Here is a 14,094-nt window from a genome sequence, read left to right as displayed (position 1 = left end):
CATAAAATATATGGTCCTTATGCTTCCAAAACCTTAACGCAAAGCGCTGCGTGTTGTTCAGACCGAGCATCTGGGCTCTTATTTCATTTAACCCTTATTTTACCGGGTAAATTGACGAAGAACACATTCTCATTTATAGAAACGACCTGTGTAATAGTTACAAGGGAGGAGAGTGATGAATGAGCCAATTGTAAACGGGGTGATTAGGTGACAGATTAGGGCTCTTAACAGAACACACCTAAGTCCAATGACTCTTATGTGTAATGTAAATGAAGAGTCAAGATCATTTAAAATATGTTTAATTTGACACTTTTAATCACAACACCATCAAAACAGTTGCAAATAAACAGCATGTCACGCTGACTCACTGAACATGTGTGTTCAGACATCCAAGGGGTAATTCATTCAGCAAACAACTATGTATATCTATATCGCAGTAGCTATGTTACAGCGAAGCCAGCAGTTAACATCGACAACCATCAGGACTGAGCTGGCGCTGTGTCTTGGGCCGTCTCCAAAATCTGGGTCCGTATTCGTAAAGGGTCTCAAGTGTATGAGTGCTGATCTAGGATCAGGTCGTTCCAATCTTATTCATTATGTGCTGAGGCAAAACCTGATTCTAGATCAGCGCTCCTTATCCGTGACACTTTCTGAATACATGTCCAGGTTTACCACACTTTATGCCCAACAACTCTCACGTTGAGAGGAACTTTTATTCACAGGGCTTACAGTCTCTGGGTTGTAAATATTAGTCCTGGTGCTCATGCTCTTGGCCTGGGATGAGCCAGCGGATGCTGTCAGTCCGTAGGATGGCATAGGTGGTAAAGCCGGAGATGAACAAGATGGAGAACACCAGCAGCCAATCAATACTCTTCACTGGGACATTGGGAAGAGGTCCAGATAAATCCTCCTCTGTTACATTCTGATCTGGGCTCACTTCGAAACCTTTAAGAGACAGATTTAAAAACACTTTTAATGAATACCAATGACCTGTCTTTCAAATATTGGAAGTACATTTATGAGAACAAGCAGATGAGTCCCCAAGTTTACATTCTGTCAGGCAGGGGGAAATGCATCAGATGGGCAGAGCAGTTAAACTAGATTTTCCTGGTTTTTTAAAATGATATTTCCACACTGATTTGATTTATGAGGTCGAAATTGCACTCGAAAATTATGATAATTTCCTTTTTGTGTAAGATCTGTTTGAAATTGCCTGGAATTTCAGACTGTTTTTTTTTTTTTTACCTTTATTCAACTAGGCAAGTCAGTTAAGAACAAATTCTTATTTTCAATGACAGCCTAGGAACAGTGGGTTAACTGCCTGTTCAGGGGCAGAACGACAGCTTTGTATCTTGTCAGCTCGGGGATTTGAACTTGCAACCTTAACGGTTACTAGTCCAATGCTCTAACCACTAGGCTACCCTGTTCGGGTGGGATGGAACTTATGGCCCACATCATGATGTCACAATGTGGTTGATTATAATAGACTGTTCATCTGGGTAAGGGGTGGGCTCTAGATCATCCTATCAGCCGATCAGGGCTGTAAATATCTTAAAATGTGTTTCCTAACGCCCACACAATCAGACTGAGCATTTCAAGGGCCAAAGTTGGCTGATTAAAATAAAATGATCATATTTATTTTGGAGTTATTTTCATTAAAATGAAACAATGATTCATAAGAAATTATTTTTTTTAAATAAAATTATAAAGACCACATGGGGGCTTTAAGGCTTACAACACCAAATCAAATTGTATTTGTCACATCCGCCGAATACAACCTTACCGTGAAATGCTAACTTACAAGCCATTAACCAACAATGTAGTTCAAGAAATACTGAGTTAAGAAAATATTTGCTAAATAAACTAAAGTAAAAAATAAAATAAAAAAAACCATTAAGATTACAAAACAACAACGAGGCTATATACAGCGGGTACCGGTACCGAGTCAATGTTCGTGGTACAGGTTAGTTAAGGTAATTTGTACATGTAGGGGTGAAGTGACTAAGCATAGATAATAAACTGAGTAGCAGCAGTGTAAAAACAAAGGGGGGAGGGGGGGTTAAATATAAATAGTCTGGGTGGCCATTTTATTAATTGTTTCAGTCTTATGGCTTGGGGGTAAAAGCTGTTAATGAGACTTTTGGACCTCGACTTGGCACTCCGGTACTGCTTGCCGTGCGGTAGCAGAGAGAACAGTCTATGACTAGACTTGGAGCTCCTGTACTGCTTGTCGTGCGGAAGCAGAGAGAACAGTCTATGACTTGGGTGACTGGAGTCTTTGACAATATTTTGGGCCTTCCCTCTGACACCACCTACTATATAGGTCTTATCCTACACCGTCTTTCATTTTGAAATACTATACATCCAATACTAAATGATAGGGGACTGATGCCTCGTTGCCTTTGTTTACATACCTGTCTGATTAGCTATGAAAGACACCAGAGTCTCCAGGGTTCTGTCAGTCTGGTTGAATCTGGCCATTGGTTTCACACCTTGAAACAGGAGGATGTTGGGAACTGCTACAGTTCCAAACCTTGTGGAGAGACTGGAGAGAAACACGTTACAGAAAGAAAACGTGTTATTGTTACGCTCAACACACCGACAGAAAACTAAAAGTGACCTTTCTCATTGTGTTGGATACAAATGGGGACATATTGATACACTGGTGCAGAGCTGCCCTCCTGTAGGTTTTCGCTCCAACCCTGTTCCTGGAGAGCTGCCCTCCTGTAGGTTTTCAAGCCAACCCTGTTCCTGGAGAGCTACCCTCCTGTAGGTTTTCACTCCAACCCTGTTCCTGGAGAGCTGCCCTCCTGTAGGTTTTCACTCCAACCCTGTTCCTGGAGAGCTACCCTCCTGTAGGTTTTCACTCTAACCCTGTTCCTGGAGCGCTACGCTCCTGTAGGTTTTCACTCCAACCCTGTTCCTGGAGAGCTACCCTCCTGTAGGTTTTTACTCCAACCACGGCTGTAACTAACCTGGTTCAGTTTATCAGCCAACTAAATTGTTAGAATCAGGTGGGCTAGTTTAAGGTTGGAGTGAAAACCTACAGGACTAGTTCTCCAGGAACAGGGTTGGAGTGAAAACCTACAGGACTAGTTCTCCAGGAACAGGGTTGGAGTGAAAACCTACAGGACTAGTTCTCCAGGAACAGGGTTGGAGTGAAAACCTACAGGACTAGTTCTCCAGGAACAGGGTTGGAGAGCCCTGCACCGGTGTAAAGTATTTTGGCAGTTTACCTGCTATGCTGGGAGGCGTCCAGTGCCAAGAAGTGCATGCCGGGGAAGACGCGGGGCAGTGCGTTGAAGTGAGGTGCCAGATTGGCAGAGAACTGGCACCAGGTAGTGAAGAACAATACCAGAGAGCATTCTGTGCCATTTACATTCAGGAACTCCATCAAGTCCTGTAGGGGGGGTCCCATTGGACATAGATAACAGGTTATCTTTGAGGTCTATGGCAGGGGTCTCTCTATCAGATCCTGAATGGCTGCAGTGTGTGCCAGGCCTTTGTTCCAGTCTCAACCACACCATGATTAGTTAAATCAAGCTAGGCTAGAACAAAAACCTACACAAACTGTTGCACCCCGGGACTGTGTTTCAGACACCCCGGGAGTCTGTTCCAGACACCCCGGGACCGGGAGACTGTTCCAGACACCCCGGGACCGGGAGACTGTTCCAGACACCCCGGGACCGGGAGTCTGTTCCAGACACCCCGGGACCGGGAGTCTGTTCCAGACACCCCGGGACCGGGAGTCTGTTCCAGACACCCCGGGACCGGGAGTCTGTTCCAGACACCCCGGGACCGGGAGTCTGTTCCAGACACCCCGGGACCGGGAGTCTGTTCCAGACACCCCGGGACCGGGAGTCTGTTCCAGACACCCCGGGACCGGGGAGTCTGTTCCAGACACCCCGGGACCGGGAGTCTGTTCCAGACACCCCGGGACCGGGTTTCAACCCCTGTTTCAGGCACCCTGGTCTAGGGAGTATCAAGGCAGTGGGACCTACTATTTCAGGCACACTAGTTCATGTCATGATGTATATAGTTAAACAAACCCAGACATCTGATTACCTGTGAGGCATTTAGGACCTGCACTGTGAAGTTGTCCACCCCTGTTATGTTCCTTTTATCACAGTTGACTTTGTAAGTCTTTGTAGTTTCTGTGGAGTTCTGTTCTTCATTTGTCATGGCGTCTACGTGGACCATCCCCAATATGACTGGTTCCATGGGTTCTGAATTCTTGGACTCCTCTTGGGTCAAAGGTGAGGGACATTTTGCCTCATCGTCGCAGAGTGGCGAGAACCCTGTCTGAAAGTCTTTCACATTCTTGGGGATCAGTGACTCGATTCCTGCTGGGTTGACAGGTAGCTCGGTTCCCATTACCGCGTCTGCGATCTCTGCAGTCTTGTACTGCCTCTTTGGCTGAGACTCAAGGTCCTCGATTCCCACAAATTTGGGAATATTTTCCATATCAGAGCCCACGTCCTCAGAGAACTTGAATTCTGGTATTTCATCATTCTCTGTAAATACAACAGGTACATATTATTATATCATTTCATAAGTTAACTGTAGAAACAACATTACGAAATCAACCTACTAGATGTGTTCCTGTTGGTTCTAATAATTCGACTATTCATCAAATGAATACACCATCACTGTAGATGAGGTAGAACGAATAAGAGCCATCATACACATGTATACCACTGATCCAGCTTGCATGTGCTTGCTTGTCAAATACGACCAGAGATTTTGGAATATGTTTCGCCTCTTCCTCTCTGACAACCAACTAACGTTACTAGCGCTAAATGGTAACGTTCGAATATTTTTGACCTGCACAAGATACTGGGGGTAAACATGTACCTAGCGATGTAACAAGAACAAAAATAGCTAAAGCTATGTAACCAGGCACCATTTTGGACTCCTTTACACAAGAGCATGTAGTAAGATAGCTAGCCTGTCAACTTTGCTGGTTTTATAGTTGAAAATAAAGAGTTAACGTTATAGCTTGCTCGCTAACTAGCTACCATAAAAACAGCTAACACTACCTAACTGCTGGCGTCCCCTTCTCTTACCTTGAGCTGTTACTGACGATGCTTTCTTTATTTCAGAAACATAAATCGTAAAACATACAATACATGTCAACATGAGTCTACTTGATATTCTGGACATAATTACGATTAGCTACAACAATATATATAAGTTACGGGCATTTATGATAAGTGGAACCAATGTTGTGAGTCACTGTCGGGAATATCAAGCGATGCACTACAGTAAAAAAAAAAACTTCCGGGTCAATAGATAGAGATTGCGCATGTTTGATATTGCAGGCGATTTGAAAGGCGAGTCGAGACTGACTGATCTGCAAATTACTCAATATGATTTGTAGATCAGTCAGTCACACTTTTCCCATGTTACATCACGGGTTTGATGATCTCGAACATCTCGAACAAAATTAATGACTGTATGGTTCTGACTCACAGAGAATGCTGTTTATTTCACTTTTGTATATTATCTACCTCACTTGCTTTGGCAATGTTAACACATGTTTCCCATGCCAATAATGCCCATTGAATTGAATGATAAAGGCCTCTAGTGGCCAAAATACCGTATTGGCTGTGGTATTAGCAAATACTTTTAAAACTAACCCTCATTGTTCTATCTGTGGTATTAACACGGACAGCGCTATTGAGGGCTTCCACCATGAAATGTAGTCAACTGGGTAGGACTCCCAACTTCATTTGCTGATCCAACCTGATAAAGTCAGGGGGGGGGGGGCGGGGGGGGCGCTAGACACCATAACGGGAAGTATATAGGGATGCATTCTTTATCATACCATCTTCGGACCATAGAAATATAACGAATAGAATGGCCTTGGAACCTCTAACCCTGGCAATTTAACTGGTAAATAGAATGAATAGAACGGCCTTGGAACCTCTAACCCTGGCAATTTGACTGTTAAAATCATGGGTCTATTCACAATGTCTGCCTGGTATTGTAATGCAATAATGTCCATGGTAATGTAGAATGTTCATTTAAATGACGCTAACTGATGTGGCTTATGCAACGGAATGTATTCTTTGCAATGTCAGTTGAGTTGTTTCAAAAAAATCACAGCACAGATTGATGGGTATACTTCTTGCTTTTACATTGTGCTTTGCGCGTATGGGCAGCGACAGAACAGGAAGCGACACCCCACTCGCTGTTTTTTTCTGATTCAATGAAAGTCAATGAACTAAGTAGACCAGACCCAGCTGCTATTGCATTGGTGTCTATGGGAGACCCATCCCGTTAAGTAGACCGGAACGGACCATTTTTAATGGCAAACGGCATGAGTGAACTATCTGCATTTATCCACCAGCTTTGCTATAGGTACTCTCACAATGGCCGCCCATCCACCCATTCGGAGAATTAACGTAGCAGGTTAGGATAATTAAGTGAGGGTTAGGGAAAGGGTTAGGGAAAATGCTCTCCTAACCTGCTATGAAAAGCCACTTCCGGTTGTAGCTTCGTCAAAGTGCCGTGTTTTTAGGGAGTCACTTGTGCCGTCATTGACTTGAAAGGGGATGTCTGTTCTAAGTATTCTATTTCTATGCGTTGGAATTGGTCAATACCACAGAGGAAGAATACATTTTGTCAATACTAGGCTGTGTTTGAAATCTTTGTTTGTTTGAATATTTTTGAAATGTTTATATTGTAATGACCTGACTAGATCATAAAGGATATCATATCCTTTATCATATTATCATATTGTAAAGCATAATCTATTACATACACCCAATGTAGGCTGTATTGCAATGCATCTAATGACAGCCTATCATTCAATAAATATATTTATAATTAGTTTATTACACAACTTTCAACACTCAACAATCATGCAGGGATAGTAAAACAATTAATACAAATTCCTATCATAGTGATTACAACGTGTTCGTAGCATGGGCCTTACAATTCCATTGAAATAAATACTTGAATGTTCTGAGAAGGAAATAAAACGTTCTGAGAAGGAAATAAAACGTTCCGAGAAGGAAATAAAAAGTTCCAAGAAAGAAATAAAACGTTCCGAGAAGGAAATAAAACGTTCTGAGAAGGAAATAAAACGTTCCGAGAAGGAAATAAAACGTTCCGAGAAGGAAATAAAACGTTCTGAGAAGGAAATAAAACGTTCTGATAAGGAAATAAAACGTTCTGAGAAGGAAATAAAACGTTCTGAGAAGGAAATAAAACGTTCCGAGAAGGAAATAAAACGTTCCGAGAAGGAAATAAAACGTTCTGATAAGGAAGTTTGTCGTCGCAATAAGTTGCTAGAAGATATTGCAACAGATCCACGGGTATCTAGCAGAAACTGTGGCGGGGGGAAAAAACAGTAAAAGATAACCCCATGTAAACAGTTTAACATAGAAATTATTAATAATGATCATCAATTTCCAAAATGGGTTAAACAAATCTTCCCAGCCATTCATGTTTTTTTTTTTCACCTAAAAAAAAAAATGTCAGTTTCATATTTTTGACTGATTGGATGCAGTGATAGGCCTAAGTAATTACAAGTAAATGATTGCCTCTAATGATACAAGATAAAGGTTCAGATAAATATACAAGATTAATGGTTGACAGGATAAATGTTCAAAATGTCCTATAACTGAAGTGCAACTAACTCAATGTTATAAATGCATTATTACATTTGATGCAGACAGAATGCAATAAAATGAATACCCACGTGGATAAAATGCTTTGTGTTTCACAAACATATTTCAGGCAGAGTGATGGAAGCAAGTATTTCAAATAGAGGACTCTGGTATAGAAATCAAGTATACTCTTATGCAACCAGCACTTATGGAGACATGGGTGTAACCTACGTATGAATAACAAGAATATTCACAAAACACCAAAGCAGAATGTACAATTCCCCCCCCCCCCCCCCCTTATACCATAAAATAACATTGTAAACTTCAACTAATATATTTATATTTCTTACCAAACATTAGTTTTTATAATGTCAATACCTAACCCATCGCAGTAAAGGGAATGGTATGTTACAATTCATGTAATGACACAGTAGAACATTATAATATTGTGAATACTGTATGGCAATAAACAGTGAATGTAATATGTAATATAAAACATTGCTACATAAGCACTACCTAAAAGGCTTTTGAATGTATTGCAATGCAAAATGAAAAGCTCTTCGCTTTTTGACAAGATACGCAACTATTGTTTCTGTGTTCAAAAACTATAATGCATATAACTTTGATGCGCAAGGGTACATACTGTATACAACTTCAAACAGAAATTGAGTAGCAATTGTATTGATTATACCTGTAGTAGATATAGCAGATTTAAATACGTGTTGTTGTTTTTTTTCTCTCTCTCCCAAATACAAGTTACAGAATGTTTTATGTTAAGAGGATTCATTTTTATATTTGTTCAAAATATCTGATTAGTTGTTATGGGCTACATGCATTTACTTAAACATCTCAAACTGGAAGGCAGAAAACATCTGAATCTTTGGTTAAGATGATACAACACTGTAGATTGATTTGAACATAGTAGTACCCTATGTCATCATTATTCAATAAAAAATGAATCATTTATTTTACATCCAAATGCAACTAATCTCTCCAATGGACAAAGCATAAATTATTGTGTGGGTCTTCAATGAGAAGGCCTCGAGTGCTGTACAAAATTCAATAATAAACATGATCATATTTGAAAGAATAGTATTATTTTATAATGTGAAGCAATGTGTTACTTGTATTGAAAAGCACTATACAAGTTGTTATTATTATTCTTCAAGATGGTGATAGAGAATAAATCATAACACAAAACATTGCACTGACACTTGACAACACAGGACAGCTGACACTATCCTTGCTCCGAGGTAAAACAGGGGAAAAAGACCAAGTTTGAGGAAATGTTTCAGGTATTTACAAAACACAATAACCCAGCCATTCCCATAAGAAGTCCCCGCCCCCCCAAAAAAATATCCCCTACTCAAAAATACCTTGATTCTCCAAAACATCCCATGGGTTCCCCTCAGAAATCACAGCACAAAAAAAAAAAAACTTACGAAGGAAGTATGCCTCCATTATTTGAAATGCATGGTATTGTAAATATGTAATTGGGATTACAATGACATGTACTATATTGATGTGTATTCATCATAGCTATCAAAAACGATCAATAATTCCAAAGTAACAGGTAAACAACACTCCGCACCTATGGAGACACTAGTTGCTGATTGTCTGATATTCAAATTAGAATTCAAATGGTGTAAAATGTTGTGTTTCAGTACGAAGGGAACCCAATGAAGCGGACTGGAGGATCTCTTCCTGTGAGGAATTGTGCTGGTATATTTGGTGTAGTACTAGACCAACACATACAGACACCACTGTGACACCAGCAACAGGTCACATTCAGTAGTCAAAACGTTCTGGAACCTAGTAGATAGAAATAAAACGTTCTGGAACCTAGCAGATAGAAATAAAACGTTCTGGAACCTAGCAGATAGAAATAAAACGTTCTGGAACCTAGCAGATAGAAATAAAACGTTCTGGAACCTAGCAGATAGAAATAAAACGTTCTGGAACCTAGCAGATAGAAACAAGAGCTGACACAATGCCTTATTCTACGTGTCAGAGAGGCGTGTTTGTTCTACATGCTGTTTTTCTATCTGAACGTTGAACAACGTCCTGCTGAACGCACCCCCAGGCCATGTTAGTCACGTGTAGACCTATTAATAGAGTGGTTCATGTGAAACAATAGTTTGCTCTGCAGCCGTAATAGAAACCATGTCAATACGTTCTGAGATACATAGCACCTTCAGGATCTGTTGATTTAAAAACAATAGCCATTTCACAGTATAAAACTATCTACAGAGATTTCATAGTAGGACAGCCTCAATACGTAGCCATTTTGACAGTAACAACAAAGACCGACCATCTGCTGTGATTTGTATCAACAATGTTCAAATTCCCCATGTTCAAATTCAAATATAGATTAATTTGTGTAGACTCGTAACATCCTAATTAAGGGATAGTTCTGTTTTTTTTTGTTACTGTTAACATCAGCATAAAATTCATACTGTATTAGTTAATTGAGAAAAGACGCTGCAAACAATAGAGATTGGATGAACAGGAATCCTTTTAGGTGAATTACAGTTCAGTGGAAGAAGTTCCGTGGAAGATAATATGTTTACTTTCTCATGTCAAACAATAACTACTCTAGTGTACTGTACATCCGCATTTCTTCATCACATAATGTATACGCTATACCTATATCACATACACTGAGAATTAAAAAAAAAAAAAAAACATTAAGAACACTTGCTCTTTCCATTACCTAGACTGACCAGGTGAAAGCTATGATCCCTTATTGGTGTCACTTGTTAAATCCACTTGAAATCAGTGTAGATGAAGGGGAGGAGACAGGTGAAAGAAGGATTTTAAAGTCCTTTAAAGACTTTTAAAGACAATTGAGACATGGATTGTGTATGTGTGCGTGCCATTCAGAGGGTGAAAGGCCAAGACAAAGTGCCTTTGAACGGGGTATGGTAGTAGGTGCCAGGCACACCGGTTTGTAATCAAGAACTGCAAAGCTGCTGGGTTTTTCACATTCAACAGTTTCCTGTGTGTATCAACAATGGTCCACCACCTAAAGGGCATCCAGCCAACTTGACACAACTGTGGGAAGCATTGGAGTCAACATGGGCCAGCATCCCTGTGGAACGCTTTCGACACCTTGTGGAGTCCATGCACTGATGAATTGAGACTGTTCTGAGGGCAAAAGGGGGGGGGGCAACTCAATATTAGGAAGGTGTTCCTTATGTTTTGTCCACTCAGTGTAGTGTATAAGCTATACTCTATATTACAAAGAAATCTGGTTTGGATAGAAGCATGCACACTGAAGAGGCACATGCCAGTAATAGTACATCTGTACACTCAACCAGGGAAACGGTACAAACAACCCCTCTATTTGACAGCACTTAGGACATGCAGCCTTTTATTTCTCCAACAAGCCATGAGAAAAGTAGGACTTTACTCGTTGGTCTCCTTTTCCTTGCACGAGGGTTCGCAGAGGCTGCCTTTGTTCATCATAGTGTAGGGGAATGCTGCGGCGCTACACGTACCATAGCCTAGTTTGTTGAGGCGAGACAGGGTCTTGATACTGCCAGGGGGCCTACCAGGGCTGACCTTATATCCCGCTGCCTTGGTCGTTCCCAGGGGCCTCCCTGGGCTGGTCTTGAACCCGGCAGCCTTGGTGGTTCCTAGAGGCCTCCCTGTGCTGGTCCTGTAACCTGCTGATTTAGTGGTCCCCGAAGGTCTTCCTCTCCTTCCAGACCTCCCCGGGTTTTTCTTTTTCTTGGAGTCCTCTGGCTTCTCATTGTTCGTAATTCCAACAGCTTGGGGGTGAGGTTCACTGAGGCCATTCTGCCTCTGACAGGGCATGGGTTTCAGGTTGTTCTGGGGTGGCAGGGGCAGAGGGGGCAAGGTCATTTGCAAGGGAGGGGGCGGGGGAGCTTGGTAGAACTTGTTGGACTGGGCAGTGCATAGGTCAAAGTGACTGGTGGGGTGTCGGCCATCCTCTGCCAGGCATGACGGCCTGCCACTCATGCAATAGTCATTGTTGTTGGTCACCTGACGTATCATCTTCTGCTGGAGAAAACAATGGGATACAAGAGATGTATTGTTGAGAAAATGCTAAACTACTTCAAATGTAATGAATAACCTTTTTTTTTTTTACAGGTCTAATGCTAGTAGTGCAAGTTAAGAGTAGGCACAGGAATCCTATTCCAGTCTCATCCACAAACTAGTTGACTAGTCAGTAGTGGCATATTGTGTTTTGGCTGTTCTGTTACAAATCAATGCTGGTGTAGAATACTTCAAATGAGAGACAACTTCTGTACTGCACCCATAATGAATTATGAAACTATAAAAGTATAGAATATCTTGACTCTTGTAATGGTCTATTGTCAACATCCAATGCTAGCTTCGTTGAACGTGCAGGGATGGTGCAGCTCGTCATGATAAAGACTCAATGTTACAATGAGAGTTAAAATGGACTAGCCTTCCCACACCACAGTTGCCTAGTAATGCCTACCCTCTTTTTCAGCGAAATATATTAAATCAGTTAGTTGTTCGTTGTATTTTGCAGACAATCCTGACACAAAAGCTTTCGTTTTCGCAACACATTTAGGAAATTAAAATTTAAACTTACCACGCGCTCATTTACAAGTAATATGTTCAGAAATTGATGTTTCGATAACATTAAAAACATGGCTAATTAAAGTAATTCATAAAACCAAGCAATTACTGTACCTCGATTGTGTGTGGATCATGGAATGCAAAGGGTTAAAAATGACAGATCTTCTATCTTCAAATTCTACAGCCGATCCATTTTTCGTAGATCGCAATCGATCGATTACTATTACTAAATCGATAACGCCTTTTGTCAGAGGTGCAAAGAAATGTCGTATTTATAGGTTTGTTGTTTCGCATGAGATGTTTAGATGAGAAACGCAGCCATTGCCATTAAAAATGTATAAGGTACAGGGGACCACTGCGCATGCGCGGTACTCCAAAAGGGAATTGCAGCAACTCCAAGCAAATTATGTTTTACATTTTCATCGTGTTTACGCCAGTTCTTGAATACATTCGCAATTGTAATAGCAACTAATTTCCTCACAATATCAATTTGTTATATTATTTGCATGCGCAGTAAAGCTACGTCATACATTATTCCTCCAAAGACCGAAACACTATTTGGAAAGTAGCAAATTGATCAACGGACCATGAAATAGTTTCAACCACTTTTTCTGCAGACTAAATAATTTAGTCCAAAAGAAAAAATCCGTTGTGCTGGTTCTTTCCACAGTACGTAATTATTAAGCAATCAAGGTCACAGTACATACACAAACCTCCATTGTCGTTATGGTTAAGCTTGAATTCTGTCAATAGGTTTTCATCTTGTAGTTCACATATAATATGCCCTGTTTTTTTAAGCCACTACAAAACCCAATCATAGCCGGATAAGATTGTCAGTACAATGTAAAGAACATCAAATCCAGATGTGACACACAAACTAACACAGACCAGTGACAACATGTTCCTTACCAACACAATGTTTTATTAGAGAGGGAAAGAAGTAAAAACACATTACATCATTCAAGGGCTGTTTAAAAAAAAAAAAAGATCAACGCGTGATTCCTTACTTGTTCAGATGACTACAGACCAGTGACCCAAAATATTATTTTACACAGAAATAATACAGGATCTATAACTACGGGGCGGCAGGGCAGCCTAGTGGTTAGAGCGTTGGACTAGTAACCGGAAGGTTAAACAAATCTGTCGTTCTGCCCCTGAACAGGCAGTTAACCCACTGTTCCTAGGCCGTCATTGAAAATAAGAATTTGTTCTTAACTGACTTGCCTAGTTAAATAAAGGTAAAATAAAAAAATAAAAAAAACGACTTATGCTTAATGTTTAAGGACAAAATAAGCAAATGTTGGAATCATGGTGGTAGAGAACCCGTTACATTTTCAGCTGGTATATTATAGAACGGATATCAGATAGATTTTGCGCCGTGAAACCTAAAAAAAATTATATATTTTTTTTAAATCACGACTAAATCTCCACTTAAAGTACAGAGAGGAAACTTAGTCTAAAAGAGAGAGTACTCTCACGAGAACAATCCTACTCTCACGAGAACAATCCCTTCTGGAGGTCACTGGTCTTACAGTGAAAAAATATATACTAATACATTCTGAAACAAATATGATGAAACGTTGGAGAAAGAAGAAGTCACTGCGTCTGAGCCCAATCTCATCGTCACTACAAGACCTTGTATCTTCCTTTGCTGGTGGGTTGGTAGGAGTTTTGCTAAAATGAGAGAGAACATTTATTGAGCAATGAGAAACATTATATATTTATTTTTAATACATTTTCCCCCCCCTCGCCAAGTTAATTACTTTTAATACATTCAACTTTTATTACTGGTGTTCATACAATGATGCAACCAACATGTAGACTGACACAAATGATTATAACTAACATACATACATACATACATACATACATACATACATCTGAGATAACAGAGGACAGAACC

At 40.4% G+C, this 14,094-nt stretch overlaps 3 protein-coding genes across 5 annotated transcripts in view; all 3 read right to left on the bottom strand.

Moving 5' to 3' along the window:
• Positions 1–283: 283 nt before the first annotated feature.
• txndc15 (thioredoxin domain containing 15) lies at positions 284–5,378 on the bottom strand. Its single transcript, XM_090188807.1, has 5 exons — positions 5,067–5,378; positions 4,066–4,514; positions 3,237–3,400; positions 2,415–2,545; positions 284–945 (listed from the first exon to the last, which is right to left on the bottom strand). The coding sequence occupies exons 1-5, from the start codon at positions 5,161–5,163 to the stop codon at positions 749–751; spliced, it is 1,038 nt and encodes a 345-aa protein (XP_090044933.1). The 5' UTR covers positions 5,164–5,378; the 3' UTR covers positions 284–748.
• A 1,442-nt stretch (positions 5,379–6,820) lies between these two features.
• On the bottom strand, positions 6,821–13,007 carry LOC149979923 (UPF0461 protein C5orf24 homolog). 3 transcript variants are annotated; one of them, XM_090188805.1, is made up of 2 exons: positions 12,306–13,007; positions 6,821–11,639 (listed from the first exon to the last, which is right to left on the bottom strand). In XM_090188805.1, the coding sequence occupies exon 2, from the start codon at positions 11,634–11,636 to the stop codon at positions 11,025–11,027; it is 612 nt and encodes a 203-aa protein (XP_090044931.1). In that variant the 5' UTR covers positions 11,637–11,639; positions 12,306–13,007; the 3' UTR covers positions 6,821–11,024. The 3 variants fall into 3 exon arrangements, with proteins under 3 accessions (XP_090044931.1, XP_090044929.1, XP_090044932.1); XM_090188803.1 differs by having other exon boundaries at positions 12,905–13,007; XM_090188806.1 differs by having other exon boundaries at positions 6,821–11,642; positions 12,306–12,566.
• An 85-nt stretch (positions 13,008–13,092) lies between these two features.
• Positions 13,093–14,094, bottom strand: part of ddx46 (DEAD-box helicase 46) — a 33,747-nt gene continuing 32,745 nt past the window's right edge. The window contains exon 23 of the mRNA XM_090188802.1: positions 13,093–13,865. Within this exon, the coding sequence (XP_090044928.1) occupies positions 13,818–13,865 (48 nt within the window). The 3' untranslated portion in view covers positions 13,093–13,817. The remainder of the gene's footprint in view (positions 13,866–14,094) is intronic.

Source organism: Oncorhynchus mykiss, chromosome 10 (genome assembly GCF_057628025.1).
Source record: "Oncorhynchus mykiss isolate SJ-2025 chromosome 10, ASM5762802v1, whole genome shotgun sequence".
NCBI lineage: Eukaryota > Metazoa > Chordata > Actinopteri > Salmoniformes > Salmonidae > Oncorhynchus > Oncorhynchus mykiss.
Note: the sequence above shows the minus strand (reverse complement) of the source record. Positions and strands in the feature narration are given on the sequence as shown.